Here is a 20,838-nt window from a genome sequence, read left to right on the forward strand (position 1 = left end):
GTGAGGAACAAAAGCATCCAACAAAAGCAGAAAATGCAGAAGCTGAGAAGTAATTCTTTTCAGGTGCAGTGAAAACCTTTTTAGAGCAAAAAAGATTTTAAAACAAGATATTCYTAAAAGCAGTAGTGTGCCTGAAAGTCCTCTAAGAAATGTGTATACAAAAACAGAGTCTGGAAAGGCCCAAATTAAGATCACCTGTACCATTTTCTTCCACTTCCTCAGTGTGCATTAGAATACAATTTATTTCATCTCATTTCCTACTTACCCACCCTACTTTTTTTTCCATTTAAACCCTCCCTCACTCAAAATATGGAAGGGTGTGCATGTAAACAGCTGTCCACAATGTTTGTGTCCACTTCTCTTAGTGGGAGGCTCTTCAAGTAGCACCACATCAAGACAAAAACGTGCACTTCTTCAGTTGCTGAGCACAAGGCCCACTGAAATAGTTTGCTGAACACTGATGCAAAAACCAATATACAAGTTTCAGCTAAATATTTTGTATTTTCTTCAAAATGTTAAACTAAAATTGTGTAGCAGAGTTCCCTGATTTAGAGACCCATTTTGAGCCACTATGTTTCCATTTGGTAATTTGAAAAAAAAAAAAAAAAGTACCACTCTTACAGTGGAGAAAAAAAAAGTCAGAAGTATGATACAACATTGTCCTTATTTTGAGATGTACTTCTCAGACTAGTTCATTATTACCTCAGAGTACGTATTTTTTTTTCTCCCAAAGACCTTGAAATTTGCCTTTTCATTTCTGCAGAACTATCGTATGAAATAATGCAGAATTCCGAATAACCCTATTGTTACCTTGGCCAAAAGAAAGTGATTGTGTCAAAATAAAAGTTTATCTATCAAAAAAATGAAGCAGCAAATTTACTCTTAAACTCTGATTTTTTTTATGCTARAAGAAAAACTCAAAGTATCACAGCCAATTAAGTCTAGAGTTTTAAAATAATTTATTAGGTCACATAAATACTTTGTAACATTTGCATGTTCCCTTTTTCACATCCTTGGCACACAATATAGCTCTGAACTTTTATAAAACTAGTGTAAACATCCATGGAAAATAAAAAGAAAACAATGAAGGACAGATGTAAAAATTCAATAAATAGCAAAAAGGAGTGAATATTGAAGGAAGAGAAATACCTCTTTCCTATGCCAAAGACTGTGCCACTACAGTTGACTCTGATCAACTAAAAGAACATTTTATTTTTAAAAAAATAGTGAATTAAAAACTGGTGCTCAGTTTTCATCTTTCCATCATTGTTGAATTTAATCAGATACACAATATAATTCTACTGGTTCMAGTTCTTGACAAACAACAGCTATTCAATGCAATATTATTATTTGAGGCATCAACAGTTTTGGTTCACATACATAAGGTTACAAACCAGTACTTGCAAGTTAGTGGTTTTGGACAGTGTAACATCTAAATTACCAACCACCATGTCAGTATAACATTACAATTTTTTTCCTTAATGAGCATTAGTATATAATCTATTCTTGACAAAGATGACATTAGAAAGATGTTGTCGGACACCTGGATAATGTTGAATGTGGTTGAACCAACGAGACACGTTCAGGTATTTCTCCTTTTCTTGCACTGAAAGTTCAGCCTGCATGGTGAAGAAATAGAAAGCATCACAAATTACAGCAGTGTCATAGCCTGTGGCAAGGTAAAGTTGATAGCTTTTAAAGTTGATAGCTTCTCATTTCAAGAAGCAGAAGAAATTGACTGACCAAGTGTTCCATGTTAATTACACACCTTAAAATCCACATCTTTATTTTAAAACTTAGTATTTTCTACTACAATCTGCATTACTTTAAAGGAACAGAACTGGAGTGTGGAATGCATTTTTGTAAGATACACTTGGAAGGCTAAAAAGTTTGAATTTAACACCACTAGCCAAATATGTTTATGAGGGAARTTTCACAAAATACACAGTGCAGTCTGAAATTCCTCCAACCCAGGAAGTGTTCTTGCCTCACAGGCCCAGTGACCAACTTTGCATTTTAAGGTGGCTGTAATAAATGTRCTGACTTTTAACCCTCTCTTCAGGCACATTCAAACAGGAATGAAACAAACAAAACAAAAAAATCATCTATTTTGATTAACRGTTGCAAGATAGTTAAGACAAGATGGCATAGAAGTCACCCAACTGTTCAAATGTGCTAACATTATTAGTAATTAAGGCAATWGCATGATATAGATTACTGTGGTACCACAGTAAACAAAATCTGTCCATACAAACATTTTAAAATATGTCCATACAAGCATTTCAAAATAGTATCATTAGTCCCAAAAAGTGAGGTCCGGTTGCTCAGAGATCTCAGGCTAAGATCTGAGGAACTTGTTTAGTTTATCYGAGATCGGAACAGCCACAAAAGGAAGAGTCAGGAGGAAGCCCCAGCTGTTGCAACAGCTCCCTGCCACAGGAGTTCTGAGCGCGACTAATGAAGAACTTACATCTTTTTTATATTTGTGTGATCCAGCCTTATGTTAAAAGTACTCTAGCATTATAAAGTACAACAAGGGGAGTAACTTTGGAGACTTCAGAAGGTATGTTCAGTCATCAACATCCTTRAAGATTCTCTACAGAGTCTTATATTACTTAGTAGTAGAACCACCAACTAGACTGCTCATTTCTTATTGATTTGATCTTCTTTTAATGGAAGCAATAATAGTAATAACTCTCCCTCACCCATACTCCTTCACCTTATTAGCAATTTCAAGGTGCAAGTCCCCTGCAACCAAGTTAACTTGTTGGTCTAGGCAGTAATATCCCTCCTCATGTTAACTACCCTAAAAATGAGATAAGCTTCAAAATCAACTACCAAAAAAAAAAAAAAGCATCAGAAATCAATCTTCTTAAGTATTTTTGTGATAGGGTAACTCATGTCTCATTCAGCATAGATTTGTCTCATTTCAGTCTCAGCTAGCTACAGTAGCCAGCGAGTCTATCATCTTGACATCTCACACAGAAATGGAAAGCAGCAGGCACACCTGGAGAGGTCAGTTCTAACAGAGGAATCAAAAGCTGAATGTGCCTACTTCTATATTTAGACTGCTGAAGCTAAGTTGGGTTAATCTCCCTCCTCAGAAGCTAAACAGATGTTATATTCCTTGTGGTATAAACACCAGATTTCATGGTAAATACAGGTCTATTCCAAATTTGTTTCTGGGCCCAGGACACCTGGCAAGAAACCGGCTCCAACAAACTTTAAATCAAAAGCAAAATGAGATATCCAAACTCATTTATTCAGTAGAAAGAGGGAAAAGCTGGTGTTCAAAATTAAGTCTTAACACTAAACTTCACCTGCAACAATCCAGCCTATCGGATTTCAAGGGTAGGCTGTAACACTTACTGCTTCCCTTTACTGTTCTCTTGCTTGGCTTGGAACTGGAAAGTATTAATCATGTAGAAACAAATGAATAAGGATATAACACCGGATGCTAGAACTACGTTGAGGGAGAAGAGAATGAATGAGTTGCCAAAAACTGCAGGGGTGTAGTCTGAACCACTGCCACATAATGTAGAGTTGTATTAATGACAGAGACGGCAGCATAACAGCAGCAACTGAGATGCAGGGATCTTACAGCTGCTTCTGAAAACAAGCAGCTCTTCCTCCTAGAGAACTCACCCATCAGAGCACCAGCACATTGCTACAAATTTGCACAAAACCTTATACCATTTTCAACTGTTCAACGGTTCAGCTGTATAGAAGAAAACTGTTGAACCTTTACTTGTTACTAGCATATCTTGTTACTATCATCTTGTTACAAAACTTGTTGAAAGATTTTACTTTTGCTAAGCTAGAAACATAGGCTAATTAGCATAGATAAGTGAACAAGAGAAGCCAATAAAAGGTTTCTAGGTCATTTTTAGGGGTACTGCAATAAAAAGGTAAAAGGTATTTAAATATAACACTAAGTGCTTCTGAAAATTAAGATTATTTCATAAGCTACCCTAAGTTCCTAATGTACCACATATTCAGGGCACAATGAGGGCGCAACAAAATTTAGGGGGAAGATGCTTTTGATCAAGTACAGTTCATTACACCTCAGTAATTTTAATCTGATGCTTGGTATGGAGCTTCAGAACCATTTAAAAAAGCAACAGAGAACATACAGAAAGCTGCAGACACCCACCCTAAGGCCTTTTGAAATTACTGAAAATAAGAAAAGGTATTTAAGTATARGCAGGTATTAGGAATACTGTAACATTTCAAGGTAATGATTGTTGTACAGAGATAGAACTATAATTTTTTTTAAAATTAAATGGATAATGACTCAATAATAAAAATGTGAAGTTTTACTTTGGGTTCTGTTGCAGATACTGTATATACCTTCTGTATTTTTACAATGATAGTTCTCAAACTTACATTTCCCCCATGTAAATCAAAGATAAAGTATGGAAGACTAGTCCTGTATTTTGCTTGTTAAATAAAAAGTAACTCTCAAGGGCAAAATAGACAGCTACTCTAGTGAAAAAAAAAAGATGATAAAAAAGCAGCTCTTTTGTACTCCAGGCACAACAAGCAAGATATTGTTACTTATTTACATAATGTACTCTATCAGTGAAATATATTAAAAAGCACTTTGTGGTATGCTCTACTTTTACTCAGAACATAACTCTTAGGTTAATTGTTTAGAGATCACTTCCGTGGCATTTTTACAATATTGTTAGATGGGTATTTTCTCTTCTTCCTCATTAAATTAGATAATTCCCCCAAGTTAAGAAAGGCTGCTGTTCTGCTATTAAAATAATTATTTGCTATTAAGGCAATTAGTTTAATAGCAAAGAAGCAGAGTCTCAATTTGAAGATTTTTTTTTAAATGATAAACAAACCTTTAGTCTTCCATCACAAATCTCATAAAGGGTAACCAAGGTGGTCATYACAGAATGCATACAGAACAGTTTCTAGAAGAGCTATAAATACATAAACTTTAATTATATTTGCTCTCAGTAGCATTGGGGATACAGGCATAAATTCCCATGYCCAAATCCCAGGTATGTGTGAGAAGTCTAAAAATATTTGTCTAATGGTCTGCATCAAGAAAATGATGAAATGTTAAATACCTGATTAAGTTGGCCTCACAGATATGGCAGAAACATGTGAATCCTATTTCAYAGAACACATATTCTTTCACACAGTTCTGACCTATATTCTGGTGTTAAAGGAATTTGCCTTTTTTTTCCCCCATCTTCTTTAAAAGAAGGCATTTCTATTGTAATTTAAGAGCTACTTCCAGTGTCATTTAATAAGATAAAAGCAAATACGTCAGTACTAAGCAGTGTATTGATGAATATTAACAAAGAATTAATGCTGATCTGTTTATTACAGGAAAAAAGCATTCATSATAGGAAAAAAAATTAACTGGATGCTATACTAGTAGAGTCCAGTCTTCCCAGTGTTCAAATTTTAGTATTCTGGACTTGAGGAGAAAACAACATCTTTCTAAACTGTATTTTATTAACCTCCAGGCTTTGCCTGAGACTGCTTCTATTTGCAGACAGAAATTTCACAGAGAAGCTGTTTTCTAGAGCTTATTCAAGAAGTTAAGATACATAAATTTGAGACTCGTTTGCTTCTGCAAAAATTTAGGAGGTATAAAAAAAGCCACAGCATCAGCCTTTCTATTTATTATTTCTCTTAAGTACTTTCAAACAATATAATACAAGCCTAATTCCATTTAAAAATGAAAAGGGTTTTTTTTGTTAAAAAAAAGTTAACTGATATGAGAGACAATTTGTTCCCATATGGGGGATTTAACACTTACTGACTGCCTGACAGCTATCTCTCAGCAGTGCTGCCACATCTACCTGCTTTCAGCTATATTCATGCTCTGCCCTAGCAGCACTTCCTTGCTTACTACATTAATCCACATATATATTTAAGCAAAGTATGAATTATATTTTTACTGGAGGCAGAAAGACATAGAACTTCATATGACATGAAACATTATGTTTTCAGAGTATTTATGACCTATATTAAGATGCAGAACAATAGGATTAGTTCCTGCCTCATCCCTACAACTGTGTATTTCTAATTCATAGACTGAAAATCTCTCTATTCTCTGCAAGAAGTCTGAAATGCTACTTGTGAACCTGAATCTCACTAAAGTACTAACCCCCACAGTACAGATTTTTAACCACTTATTACTATTTTGCTCATCTTGWTAAGTACAAAGAAGAAGAACGAATACAAAGCATTCAACCAAAGAATTAGGAGGAATTCCTGTTGTTCAGTAGAAGAAATAGATAGTAAGCACCAACGGTCCCATCCAGTCACTGAAAATGCAGGTCCTAAGAACCACCCCTACAGATAACTGGAAGTGAGAAAAGGGGGGAGAAAAAAAAGCAGAAATAAATGTGTAAAATTTGTATTTCAGAAACACTGAGAAGGGAAGATACGACAGCAGGTAAAGAGCACAAGTGACAATATAAGAAGGTATAAAACTTCTTAATGAAGTGTGCAACAGAAGATATTTAAAGTCTTATACTCTGTTCTACTCAGGAGAATTAAAATTGTCTCAGCGACAGTTAAGTTCTCAGTCCATCAAAAAGCAGAGATATATCCTAAATAGAAAGTATTTAGGATGGCATGCCCATTATTTGCCCTTTACAGCTTTGAGTCCAAAAATGATCTTCCATGAAATCAAACATTTTAAAAACAGCTGTTGTACTATAAACTTGTCCCAAGTAGTGTCTGGATGGTTGTAGGCACCCAGGARCACCAAGTCATTTGTTTTTACCATCTGTTCTTTTTCCCAAAGCAATAACTTGTATCTTTTTYCCTTGATTAGGTGGCCTACTCTAGAGCAAACAAATTTAAAATATGCTTTATTTCCCCCTGCCTATTTTTAAGTGTCTCATTTGTACTCTTAGTCCCTTACAGCATATACAATCGATATTTCAAAGTAACTATGCACCTTCCTGAGCCATTATGTGAAGTATTTTATTTATGACATTTCAGTCAACATATCTACTTGACCACTTGCAACGTATTTCCTAAAAACAAAATAAAAAAATCTTGCATAATTAATTACAAGTAACTTACTCTAACACATTTCAAGAAGCTTCTGAAATGAAGCTGCTTTTCCTACTCCTCTGCTTCAGGCTCTCTCTTTTGAGTTTTTAAATTTTTACTTCTGGACAACCAAAGGAGTTTACTGGGCATTTTAATGAAGCCTTTCCGGGGGGAAAAAAAAAAATAAAAAATACACAAACAAAAAACCCCAGTGATATGTCACCTTTTCCTTTACTTTTTCCTCATGTAAAATTGAATTCCCCTGAAGGGAAGGTCCACTCATTAACATTCATATGAAAGACACCAAAACATTAATCATTTCTCTTGCTTTTCTTTTAAATTTCCTCTTTTGGTTCAAATTCAATAAATACTTTATAAGTACTTCATAGTACACCGTGAGCTACACATGGACTGAAGAACTTCAGCATTACCACCACTCTGTAAAACACAGTTTTTATTTTTTTAAGCACTGTTTTCCAACCTCCCCCCCCGTCCCCCGCCTTTTTTTTTTTTCACATGGTAATCTATGAGCTTTTATCAATTCTCTCAACATAGCTATTTYAGGATGCATGACTTAAATGCATTAGTCTTTCGGGAACTGAATTGCATGTCACAGCACTAGGAACATTTTTATAATGTTTCAGATTTGAACAAATARTGTTTTCACAGTTAGAAACACATGGAAAGAGGTTAACCTCATGTTATGCTATACACAGAAACCTAAAGCCCTCTGACTGCTACAGGCACTTATTTAGCTACTAAGAGAAATCAAAAGTGAACCCCAAAAAGCAAGTTATACTTGCAGATCTTGTAAGAAACATCTCAATTTTAACCCTGAGATTGTCATCATACGCTTTTTTTTTTAAATGGTGAATTGATTTCAGATTTATCTACAACTAGAATAGTTGTAAGTACAGAATTAATGCAAATATCACTTACCATGATGGGATGCAGTCCATAGTACATCAAAATATCTGCTAARGTAAAGTTGTTTCCTGCAAAGTAGACTTTATCTTCAAGATACATGTTAAGATCCTAAAAGAGAAGAAGTCATTACACAAGTGTAAATGATTTCATAAAATTAAAGCATTGTTAAAAGAATTGAGAAATTCTCTAAAGACCATGCCTGTGAAATGAGCAATCATTTTAATTTCTCTGAACTCAGTAAAGGATGAAAAATCTCAGAAGAATCAAGATAATAACCTAAAATATAGTTCTCATTTCAAAGTGAGAACCGAATAGAATTTAAATGTTAGTCTCTAAAGAAAGAGTCAGTTCTCTGCTAGCATATAATCTTTCATAAYTCCCTCACTTAAAATTTTGTAAATATAGCACTGTGGTTTATTTTATACTGGTAGCTGATTCCACAAAAATACTTCCAAAATCACCTTTTGCAGGCCTCAAGTTAGTCCAATTCCAAAGCTGAAGTTGTGGATTTTTAACTATTGTGTGACACAAGCACTGAGGTTCTATGCACATACTTGGTAAATGGTGAGCACAGCCCTAGGCTCAGAGGGCAGCACTTTGCCTTTCCGACAGCGGCAGCTTATTCCACGTTTCAGGATTCCACACACAATGGAGCTAGTCAACAAAATTCTGGAACTGCAAACGTGGTTAAGATTTGCTAGCAAATCTTAATGCTACTGTTGGTGCTACTGTTGGTTCYGTTTCTACAGAAATTACTCCGAGCAGAGCACAGCACTTGCTTTTTAAGGGCATTTCTCTGAAAGATTTTTAACAATTCCATGAAAGACACTAAACAGGCAAGCAGCTGGAGAATTTCACTGGATTCACTAAAATAAGTTATACATAAAATATTTCAAATCTGTAGTGCTGAAGGACCTTCTCTTTCTATACTTTTTATACAATCAATCATTTTCTGCAAGAAAACAGAAGGCTGATTTGAGATTCAACATCTCAATTCTTAAAAAAATAAACACAACCCCCCCCCAAACACAGACAAGGTATCACTTAGCTCAGTAGAGCTTTAGCTGTGTGTAAGCAGCGTCTCTTCCCACCCTCCACAGCTTCCTCATGTGCCATCCAATTTATACACCAAACTGTCCCCTCTCTCCTGCTAAAGGAGAAAGGAAGAGCGAACAAAACATTCTTCAACTCCAATTCTGACATAAAGAAGCCTCAGTTTTATTATAATTAAGCAACATGGGAAAATAGTTTCCTAGATTTTCCTTTTACTTTAAAACTTGTTAATAGCCTTTTACCGATTAAAACTGCTCTAGTAAGCGCACTGCTTTTTCTTCTTTTCTCACAATGCTCATGTCAGTTTTCTTGTGCCATCTTTTTCTGGAAATAAACAAGCAGCTTCAAGACTAGCTACTTAAATAAGAAATTTTGAAAAATATTATCAATCTCAATTGTTGCATATTTCATTTTAGGAGAATTTTGCTTCAAAGAGAAAGTTATTACATGGAAAAGTGACTAATCATTAGTTTTACAGATTAAAAAATAGATTTAGCTTTAGTGTATTGCAGTTGTTGTTCCATAAAGTCTCAAACAGACAAGAGATTCTAGAGTGCATATGCAAGTTTCAGTATTTTAGGTTTATTATCAGTCATCAGACCTTGCATTTGAAATTGGCAAGTCTGACACCATTACACTACTTTTTCATTTCCTTGATGACATCTTCTTGACAGGTCATCTACACATTTATAATAGTTAAAAATCCTAATGTCTGATTTTCTTTTATTAAAACAAATAAAAGAYGATATTAAGCTCAACACAGCTAAAAAACACTGTAAAGTCATTACCTCTGGCTATGTCTCCCCTGCCTCCCTCTAGACTGTTTATCAATTTATTCATATTACTCAGCTCTCAGAATGGGTCAAATATTAAGCTACATTTCCGTAGCTTAACAGCTGAATTTCATTCAGACAACACAAAGGCAAATTAAGTTTAAAAAAAAAACTTGCAGTAATAAAATCTATAGCTCAGTTTACTAAAAAAGGCTGGACAAATTAAGAAAGTACAACCAAGTTATTCCACTTGTCAAAGTCCTGAATTCCTCCATTAAAGAAGTTGCATCCTGTTATATTTTCATTTTACACAACTTTAAAATGTGAATGGATTTTTGTACAGAAACACCAGTTTGCAAAGTTACTCAGGATGCATTACACTTAGAAGAATTTTGTTCATTCTTTGAATACACTGCAAAAGCATATACTCAAAATAGTCACCAGTAAAGAATATCCTGAAAATATAAAGGTAAGCAGCTACAGTGTGATCTATTTTTTACTCTGGTTTACCAAGTTTTATGAACTCAGTTGAGTCAACGGAATTTGAYTGATGTGGTTTTACTCTTAGAGAAATTAGCATTAATTGTAATTCTTGTTCTGAACAGCACATTCTTCCCTTAACATTTAGTAAACTGTTCTGAACACACTCTCTAAAAGAGAAGTTAATTTAGAAACTGACATATTTCCCCCCTCCGCCCCCCCGTGCACAATAGGAGCATTTAGTTAATCTTTTCTAACAGGTTAGAAGCCCCATTAAAATGGTTACATTAACGCCTAACAGCCAACTGTGACAGTTTCCATATTAAGAAAGCTTCACTTTTGARAACATTAAGTGACCATGACACTGAACTGAAATAGTCTTCATGTCCTGAAGAGATTAATGGAAACAACRATTAATGGAGAAAAGAATGCAAAACTGTATTTGAACTACTGCTATGTCAGGGAAATTCACATCTATTAGCTGCCACTCACAGCACTGTCTTTTATGTACTGAATATCACTACTTAAACCAATTACATGCAACTTCCAAGATTAACTAAATCATCTAAATGCAGAAATGAACATATGTAATAATATTAACTTATTGTTGTGGTCACTCAGGAATGTCTTCCTCAAGTTTGAGGCAAATACACTGCAATTGTACCTTGAGTACTATAATAATTTTTAACAACTGCAGCAGTTTCATTATTGAGTATGAAGAAGAAAAAGCAAAGAAAAGCTGAAAAGACACTGTATTATCTCCAGACTGACTCCTGGATTAGCATTTGCTTGTTCTATGGAACAGATGTCCTATTTACAGTCCGTATCTAAGCTAACAGCTCAGTACATCCCACCCACAGCACACTTCTGTCTGCCCACATTTGCTTACTGTCTTTTGAGGATTTAGTCCAACTGCCTGTAATCCAACTAATCCATAAAATGACCGAATTCCCTTCCAATCACCACAAGCTGGGACAAGGCTATCACTGCAGCTCAGACAAGTAACCACTTCTTAAAATAACTCAGCACCTTGCAGTSATCTAACCAAATGCTAATTGTTTCAAGGATGTTTTGTCCATAAGAACATTGATGCTGACATAACATACTTCCTTTAAAAGTAAATCCACATCCTTTCAGTCAGTAATTCTCAGGGTGACACTTAYGCCCTAGGTGCCTTTACACTGCCCCATGCAGGGGCAACAGATCATGTTCAAGGACTGATGGCTTTCTGAAAATACAGGATACAAGAATACAACAAAAGTTCATTTCTGAGGTAGAGTCCCCCCTCTTCCCTGCAACAATACTTTGAAATATAATTCAAGATTTTGGTGCATAACAGGCAAACTATGATCTAAACTGGTCTACAGGTCTACTATATTCACTGCGCTGCTTTTTCTCCAGAGAACAGAGGAAAAATAACCAAACACTGCTCAAATATTCAGAATGCACCTTCCTAGTACTCTAATTGCACAGCATCTCACTACTGCTARAAAAGGGAGAGGAATTAGCTCAGTTTTAAAAAACAAACTTGCTAGACAAGCTCATCAATGTGAGTAGATACCCCATTTGAAAGTTTGTCAACTAACTGTACCAAAATACCGAATTAACTGTATGGATGCAATACAGATTAGCTTGCCTCACAGGTTTTGGAAACAGCAATTCTTCAAAAAAGCAGCATAAACAGTAACTGATACTCTCATTTAGATTTCTAATTGCATTTTGTGACCACAGCCATAAAGAACAGGCAATCAGAAGACACTAGATTATGCCAAATACTGCTGTGTGATATATTTGAAGTGATACAGACATTCTTGGTTTTAGCTGTCCTTTAGAGACTAGAGGTTAGACGAGAGCTCTCTACATTTGTTTGCAAACTTTTCAGGGAATTCCAGCACAGAGTTATATTCTAAGTAATCATATCCTCTATTCAAAATAACTCTCCAAAGACTTTTTCTGCCTCTCCCCTCCCATTCAAGTTCTAAAATTCCATTCAAGATCTAAAATTGATGAAGCAAAGACATTCAAACCCCCTAGATGCAACTCATTAACATCTGTGTAGACATTTGGTGCCACCACAAAAAAAGCTTTTTGAAAAGGTTCTCAGTTTCTCCYCAGAAGCATAACCACCCTTTAAGATACCCAGCACAAACATTTTGCAGTTTTTTTCTTGTACAACTTAAAATTCTTAGTAATCAAACGTCACACAAGTGACTAGAGTTAATGGAAAATACTCTTGCAGTGGGGGAGAGTGGGGAAGGATGTTGGGGGGAAGGAACAGAGACAACGAGTAACAAAAYGCACCAGAAATGGATTAATTACAACCATGATTCCTACTGCAACGTATGCTGCAGAACAGCCCAGAGATACCGATCCTTCTACTTTGTCCAGTAAAAGAGCTCAAATAAGAACTTAGACAAAGCCACACACACTGATGGGTTCTGAAAAGTATGACATTTGCTCAAGGTAATAATAAAAAGAAAATTTGAATGGGACAGACTACTGTAAAATTGCTGTATTTTTTTTTCTTAAAACGTTAAAAAAGACAGACCTTTGTACTTAAAAAAAATGGTCTGTTACTAAAGTTACTAAAGTTACTAAAGTTTTTCAAGACATCACCTCATTTAATAGAGGAATAGAAGCAGCCTAGGGTTTACAACAGAAACAACTGAACTGTTTCTGGCACAGCTTATAATAAGTTGTGGCTCTAGGCTGCAATTGTCCCAAGACTGCCACTGTGYATTCCAGACACACTGTAGAACTACAGTCTCAGACTTGCTTTTTTTCCTCCCCCTTTATACTCCCTTTTGGCATAGTATATTTTAATGGTAGACTGCCTCGTGCTCTGATTAATCATGGTAGCAAGAGAACAAATTAAAAAAAATCTTAATTGCTATACTGTGAAGTTATTAATACTAGAACAACTCCACAGCACCCTTGTGTTGAGATAAATCCCGGCTGTTCACCATCTGCTATGAAAAACAAAACCGGAAAATTTTAAAGTGCTTATTTGTTCTAAYAAAAAGGTTGGAGGTTTAGAGGTATTGTGTCACTYGTACAAGTGACACAATGTTCCTAGCAAAGTTAAGTCCTGTTTGGAAATACAGATGTGTGGAAAAATGAAGTATTTCAGACATATCCACACTGTCTTTTCTAACTGGCATCTTAAGATAAAGAAAAATAAAAGAGAAAAAAATAAGTTCATCATTAAACCATTATATTTCTAAGCTTGGTTTTAATACTCAAAAATGGTTTTGCATCTATTTCAGGTGTGCAAGTTGAGAAAGTTATCATTATTAAGCCAGTCAGAGCAAATCTATTTTGTAACAAGACAGAAAACTTCCCTACTGCACTTATAACACAGGATAAGAAAGGTAAGGAAAATTTATTCTGGCATGGTCTTCTCAGTTTCTAGCAGCATAAAGTGGAAGTCAGTCAAAAGTCCAGATAAAAAAAGGAAGTTTTCTTAATTTATTAATCATAAAAGGGGTTCTGTTCGTTCTTAAATTGCACTGAAATGAACTGAAATACTCTGCCTTCCAAGACAGATGTGTACCAGCTAGACATCTGCTATAAGCCTTGAAACTCTATCAGCTAGAAAAACAGAAAGTCAACATGGTTCTYTTTAATATGCTAGTGCTGGATTGGGGTTCCTTCACCTTTTATGGCCTTAAAGGCCAACTTTTGCAAGTGAAGTGTCCACTTAGACTATGAATTCAATAATGATCTAATGAATTATGAATTAATAACTTGCTACTAACATGGCTAACATAACTATATTGTTGGACTGTCTTCTATAAAAAAGATCAGAGAAAATAAGGTTGGAAGCAGCCTCTGACTATCATAAACAGGACGTTTTACATCCTGTTTGAAGTTGAGCTAACCTCATCAATGAGCTAACACCATCAATGACTTCAGGTAAATTTAGAAGTTTTCTAAGAATGGAAATAATTGATTAGTATCTGTTGAGTAACCATRACTAAAAATTTTCAAAGCATTCATATGCAGAGAGCAAAATCAGTGATATTACAATTAAGAGAAGAAATGTAAATACACTCATGCTTAAGCAGCAGAGGATATCCTGCATATACAATGAAATCAGGATAGTTCCTATCATCYGAGTTGTGAGAAGAACTATCCTGTGAGCTTGCCCAAGGCAGTCCTCTCTAACACTGGTCAARCATGTTGCTCCATATCTGGGAGGCTGTCAGTTTGACAAGGGCAACCAATTATTAATAAGGCTTTAGTTTCCCAGGATTTTAAAGTGCAGCAAAGTCTGTCAGCTTAAGTTAAACAGGACATTAACTTTTTCCCTTCACCTCTGCATCATTAAATCTTAAAGGCTTTCTGTAGTAATTTCAGCTGACTCAGACTAGACACCTGACAGCAGTGAGAAGATCTCTCAAGTAAGACTCTGCTAACCTCAGGTATAGCCAACCTTTCCGAAACCTTGCAGCTCTGTRCTTTTCTGAACCCAAGCTAGTCAGTTGTGCCAGTTATTTTGCACTTTTAATATAAATTATACAGACTTTCAAAATTTAGAAAAAGAATAAATAACCAGAAAAACCCAAAGCTTGGGTCAAGACCTAACCAGCTTTTACTCTTGTACTGGACCCTTCTTCTAGGCAGAATCATCTGCCTAGTCACGAAGGAAAATTGAGCAAGTTTTTCAATCTACTCCTTACCATCTGGCTGCTGAAATAACTKGGTGATCCCTGAGTTTTTTCTTTCTGCTTCCACCTGCTTCTTTYTAAGAAAGACTTGAGTATTAAACTACAGGAACAATTTAACAGCTGACCAAAATCTCCATACAGAGGTAGCTCAGTGGAAAGGACAGTTTTACACAGGTTTYTCTTATGATTTCACATACAATTCTGCCCAATAACTCATTTTGTTACCCATACCAATTATCAAAGTGTCAAGTACAAGCTTATATTCCATATTATCAAACTAAGAAAATGAGTTTTTAAAACTCACAGAGCAGTTTTCTTGAAATACAAGCACAGAACAATTTGCTTATATTGGAGCTTATTAAGACAGGAAGAAATCAGTGTCTTACAAGTCTCACGGGAGACTAGAGAAATGAACATTCTTTAAGCTATTCGGAATGTGTTATTTTACAGTACTGCACCCATAAAAAAAGGTAGAGCTCAGCTTCATATAGTTTATATTATTCTCATATATTATTTCTCATAAAAGTAAAAGCCCRTATTTCTCATAAAATCACTATGAAAGCCAATAATTAAAGACGCATCAAGCTTTCAGTGCTATTAATCATTTATTCATACACACATCTTGCTCTCCTTTAGGGCCTAATCAGTCCAAAATTCAGTGGGAAGGTAATTAAGTAATCTTTACCTTGAGAATTACTCTAGTACCTTCTTCACAAGAACATCCATCTACTCGAGTCACTCTGTATTCCAACCACTGCTGAACAACAGCTTTTTCTTCTGCAGTGCTTCCAAGCAGTTGTTCTTTCTTAGCCCGTTTAACTAAATGAGCAGCTATAGTAACTAATCCTGTTAGGCCGGGACCATTGTTTGTTTGAAGAACAGGTATCTAGAAGAGAGAGACAAAAAAGTTTAACTATATAATTCAAGCATTCTCATAATGAATAGTTACCCTACAGACCCTCCACATCTCCCTAAAAATAGATCAAAAAAACCCACCACAATAAAGCAGCATTTAAAAGCATTCACATTGAAGACAGTAAAATCATAAGGAAAATATTCTATTTTCACTCTTCTAAGCAATTTATAAGTAAATACCTTTTCTCTAACAGGTAAAAATACATTTGGATAGACCAATAGACATTTTGCCCAGTATATTTTAACTCAATATAATCAAAGCTATACCAGTATCACCAAGAGACAGTATTGCCTGTTTTCTGGAGAAGAGAAGGCTGTGAGGGGATATGATTAATATGTGTAAGTACATGAAGGGGGGATGTAGGGAGGAAGGGGCCAAGCTCTTCTCAGTGGTGGCCAGTGACAGGACAAGGGGCARTGGGTGTAAGCTGCAACACAGGAAGTTCCATCTCCATGTGAGGARGAACTTCTTCTCTGTGAGGGTGCCAGAGCCCTGGCACAGGCTGCCCAGGGAGCTTGTGGAGTCTTCTTCTCCGCAGGTCTTCCAAACCCRTCTGGATGCCGCCCTGTGCCCGGTGCTCTGGGTGTCCCTGCTGGAGCAGGGGGGTTGGACTAGATGATCTCTAGAAGTCCCTTCCAACCTTGAACATTCTGTGAATTCTGTGATTCTGTTCTGACATTCTRTAGACTGATTGTCAAATTCAGGGCTCTAGCCTAAAACTGTAAGGTCAGAAGCATCCAATCTCTCTGAACATATCACAGCAGCCAGGACTTATTGAAATGCTTATTCATACTTYCTATTCCATAGAGCCAAATACTCAGAGATAAACCAAAATCTCATCCGCACCAGGTGAGGACAACATATCACACTTCTGTAATACTACTTTTATTATAAACATTAACCAAGAAAATCTTAGGTGAATTTCAGATTCACAGTGACATTACTGTACATTAAACTGATTTTCTTGTATCATTTAAGTAGCTTAGGAAAAACGCATATATGCAAGAATATCCATTAAAAAAAACCTCTTCAATTCAAATGCAACATTTAATGATACCAAAGATGCTTACTGCTCATAAATGCATTGCAGACTTGACATATTAAGGGGCCAAACAAGTACTAATAAATATGTCAGCTTGACTTAAAAGCTACTTCAGACAAACACTACAGTCTAACAGAGTATGAAAGAAAAACAACGTGAGACAAGAAAAACTTGAGTACTACAGACTAAAGGCACAGCCGCTTACGACACCAAGTGATGCAATTTACTGAAATTATCAGTAAAAGCTGACACCCTTTTCCACTCTCCSCCTTTATGAGACTGACCATACAGACGCAGTTGCTTATGTTTAAGTTTCATTAACAGAGAAAAGAGGTTTAAAGCACAATGCTAATTCTTTCCTTGATCTTTTATCTAAAAATCAGTGGCTCTCATTCATCTTTCCCCCTATACACACTGAGAGATAAACTACCGTCAGACAGAACTACTAACTTGTTTTTTTTTCCCCAGAATTATGCTTTAGAGAGGGTCACGATAGTCTTTAGGCATACAGAGGGAACAGGATGCTGCCAGGAACCGCGAACGGACAGCAAGACCCTGCAGCCGCAGCTGGCGGAGGGGAAAGAGGGAAAGGTTCGGAGAGGAGAGGTGGAAAAGCCGCCCCTGTCGGAGAAGAGGCCGCTCTCCCCGCGCGCACTGGGAGCGCGGAAATGGCGCCCGGGAAGCACGAGGGGAGGCGCCGCTGGGGAAGCCGCGCGCGCGCCGCTCCCGGCCCCTCCTCGCTCCCTTCACCTTCCGCTCCCCCTGGACGCCGTACTTGTTCCCTTCCTGCAGGCCCAGCAACCGCTCCAGCAGCRCCAGCTCCTGCGGCCCCGTCCCGCCTCGCGCCGCGGCCGCCATCTCCGCCGCGCGCCACCTGGGAGAGGGAGAGCGCCGCGGCCACCACCCCGCAACAACCACCAACCCCAATGGTCGGCGGCRCCACCACACCGCCTCAAGAATCTTAGCTGCTATTGGTCTGCAGGAGTCCGCCACCCAATCAGTGACTAGCCAATCAGTGGCCACCCAATCAGCACTCTCCTGCCTCAGCGGACGCATGCGCTGATTCAGGCTCTGCTGCGAGGCCCGAGAGGAAGCGGCACGCATCGCTAAGGACGCATGCGCCAGGGCGCAGCAGCCACCACCCCGCATTTGCCAGAGTGCGCATGCGCGCCTGGCGCGCAGAGGTGGGGCCTGGGCGGCGCCACGCCCCCAGGCTGTGACGTCGTCCTGGGCGTGGCGGGAGCCGTTGTGGCCGTTGGTTGCGCGGCTCGGGCTCGGAGTATGCTGTGCGTAGCCTGGTGCCGCTGGGGCGGCGTTCGCACCGGCCCTGCCCTTTTCCTGGGGAATAAGAGAAGAATTAAAATGAATTGCTGCTTTTCTGAAGTTGCAGGGTTCTCACATCTTGCCAGCTGGTAGAAGCGGGTTCCATGGTTCAGTGCATCCTCTTAATAAAGTTGTAGTGTGGTGCTCAGAAATTAAGAAACTAATGAAGGAAGCTTATGCAGAATTTCGCCAACATATACCTGCTGTTCAAAGTATATCAAAGGAAGGGAAGGAACAGAGCTATGGCTAATAATGGTGTCATACTGATAATAGCGAAGTTAAATACATGCTGCAAGAACTGAGCTGGTCATGGAAAACACAGATTTAACTGCACATTACCATGTCTGTGCTTCGTTAATGGCATTTATTGACCTTTGTAGCATAAGACCTCTGTGTCTGATCATAAATTTTATATTCTGTGATAAATTTTAGAAACTAAAATATTTTTAGATGGGTGTGTCTGTTTATCAATATCAAACTGCTAGTCTCAAGACTATTAAGTACCAGTATTATTAAGTACCAGTATTAAGTACCAGACTATTAAGTACCAGTACTAGTGCAGTATTTGTACTAAAAATAATGAGTTGCTCTTCATCCAATAAAGAAAATTGCTTGAGATGTTAGTCTTCTTAAATAAGCTGATCCTGACAAGTGTCCTGGTCCTTTACTGAAATATATATCTTGATACAAGGCAATTTTTCACCCGTGCTTTCTGCTTCACAAAAAAGTTTTAACAGTAGCTGCAGAGTCTTCCTTTGAGCGGGGAGCCATTCTGAAATCAAGTCTTAATTTTTCAGTTTTTGCAGAAATCAGTCATGTCTTTCATATTAAAATCTGCAAAGTGCTTCAGTTTACAAAATTGCTCTGTCTGGAAGATGGCAGTTGTTCATTGCGAGCTTGGTTTAGTTCCTCAACTCCTTTCCCCCAGCAGTATTTCTGAGATGCCAGTTCCCCTACTCTATTTCAGTGTGATACTAATGAATATAACTCTGTTATATTCAAAGTTGAAGAGAAAGCCTTCATTTTCAGTGTTAGAGTTTCAGSGTAAAAGTTATAAATATTTTGCTATTTTTATTAAAAGCTAATTGTTTGAGGCTCTTGAAATCTGTAAGGGAAAAAGGATTTTCCTTTCAGTAATCTCTGACATCATCTAACAATAAATATGTACTTACTTTTCCATGTTATGTTGCATATTTCTGACTTTTTAATGCTCTGGTTCCTAGAAGGTAAAACATTACATCATTTTGAAGTATTAGGATTGAAATACCTATCAGTGAAAATAAAAGGAAGATTTCAGCCTTAGTCAATGGAAAGATAAAATAATAGCTGCTTTTTTTTTTTTTTTGTCTTTTTTTTTTCTTACAAATCGAAAATCTTTTCTTTAATTTTTTTTTTTTAATCCTTAGAAGATGGGTCTTTATAAATTGCTTGAAGGAGTTGGAACTGCTCAAGTTTTTATAGCGGTTTCCTTTCGGTAGCAATGCCTGTGTCCTTGTCCCTTCCTTCTCTATGCGCAGTTCACTCATAAGTCCATTAGGTGGAGCTTTGTGATTAGGACTGTGAAGRAAACTCCCTTGGAAGTGTGAAATAATTCCGGGCAGCAGGAATGGGGGAGGAGGAGAAAGAACCGCACTTTGCTTAGAGGTATCAGTGTCCTGTGTGCAAGCTTAATATACACAAAAATCTGGATCCAGMCCCTCACACACAATGAAAATAACTTGAAAAATCGATTCTGTCAAACGGAACACTGCTCTAATCTGCTGTTATCATAGTCAAGTTTTAAATCTAAAATACCTTAGGTTATAAATTAAATGTCAAATATAATTAATTTGGCACTTGAAATATGAAGTGGGTGACTGTCTTTTAGATAAAGGCTGACAGTTTTATGTATGTCACATTGGTATCTGCTAAAATGAGTTTTACATGCCAGACAATCCTAGTGTGAATCGTATTGCTGTTAGCTGTACCAGAATTCKGTCAATGTAATAAGTCTTTGAGTAGTTCTCTTAATTATCTGAAGCTATTGCAAGATGATATAAATCAAGTATCATCTGCCTCATCTGTACAAAATACTGTTCTTACCCTACATCAAATAAAAAATTTATTTCTTATTCTTGACTCCTTTATTAAAGGAGATGCTGTGGAATATTTGCATTTAAGTCCATGGTTTATACAACTGGAGAACATCCTCTTTCYTGTGCCTTGGACTTGTTGCAGTCTCAGTGGGAATATTGCTTTCCTTCCACCTTAAATTCAGTGGGTATCAGTGGGTTCTGGTCATCCCCAGTCATGTTGCCCTGCACATGGAGATCCCATTTTTTCCCCTTGTCCCAAACCAGAAGAGTTCTTCACTTTTTGCATTTTCTGTCCTTGCTTTGCAGGGTGGAACTACAATAGTCTTAATGCGTATAAAGTAAGCATTAATAGTGAAACTACAGCAATGAAACCTTCATACTAAGCTGATCTTATTAGTGGGAAATAATGTTGTTTGCCCAAATAGATGCTTGTTCATACTGCTATTGAAATAAAAATATCAACAAACAACTTTATTTCCCTCTAGTAAGAGCAGCTTGACTTTCCTAATCTAAACATAAAAATTTTCCATCTGAAGATTTAGTA

General features: G+C 37.0%; 1 protein-coding gene across 1 annotated transcript; it reads right to left on the bottom strand.

Moving 5' to 3' along the window:
- Positions 1-1,072: 1,072 nt before the first annotated feature.
- Positions 1,073-17,754, bottom strand: EEF1E1 (eukaryotic translation elongation factor 1 epsilon 1). The gene is made up of 4 exons (XM_026039346.1): positions 17,647-17,754; positions 15,624-15,824; positions 7,975-8,070; positions 1,073-1,619 (listed from the first exon to the last, which is right to left on the bottom strand). Exons 1-4 carry the CDS (start codon positions 17,752-17,754, stop codon positions 1,479-1,481), a joined length of 546 nt encoding a protein of 181 aa, XP_025895131.1. The 3' UTR covers positions 1,073-1,478.
- Between the last annotated feature and the right edge of the window lie 3,084 nt (positions 17,755-20,838).

This window comes from Nothoprocta perdicaria, unplaced genomic scaffold, assembly GCF_003342845.1.
Source record: "Nothoprocta perdicaria isolate Ctin4 unplaced genomic scaffold, notPer1 scaffold_229, whole genome shotgun sequence".
In the NCBI taxonomy this organism is placed as follows: domain Eukaryota; kingdom Metazoa; phylum Chordata; class Aves; order Tinamiformes; family Tinamidae; genus Nothoprocta; species Nothoprocta perdicaria.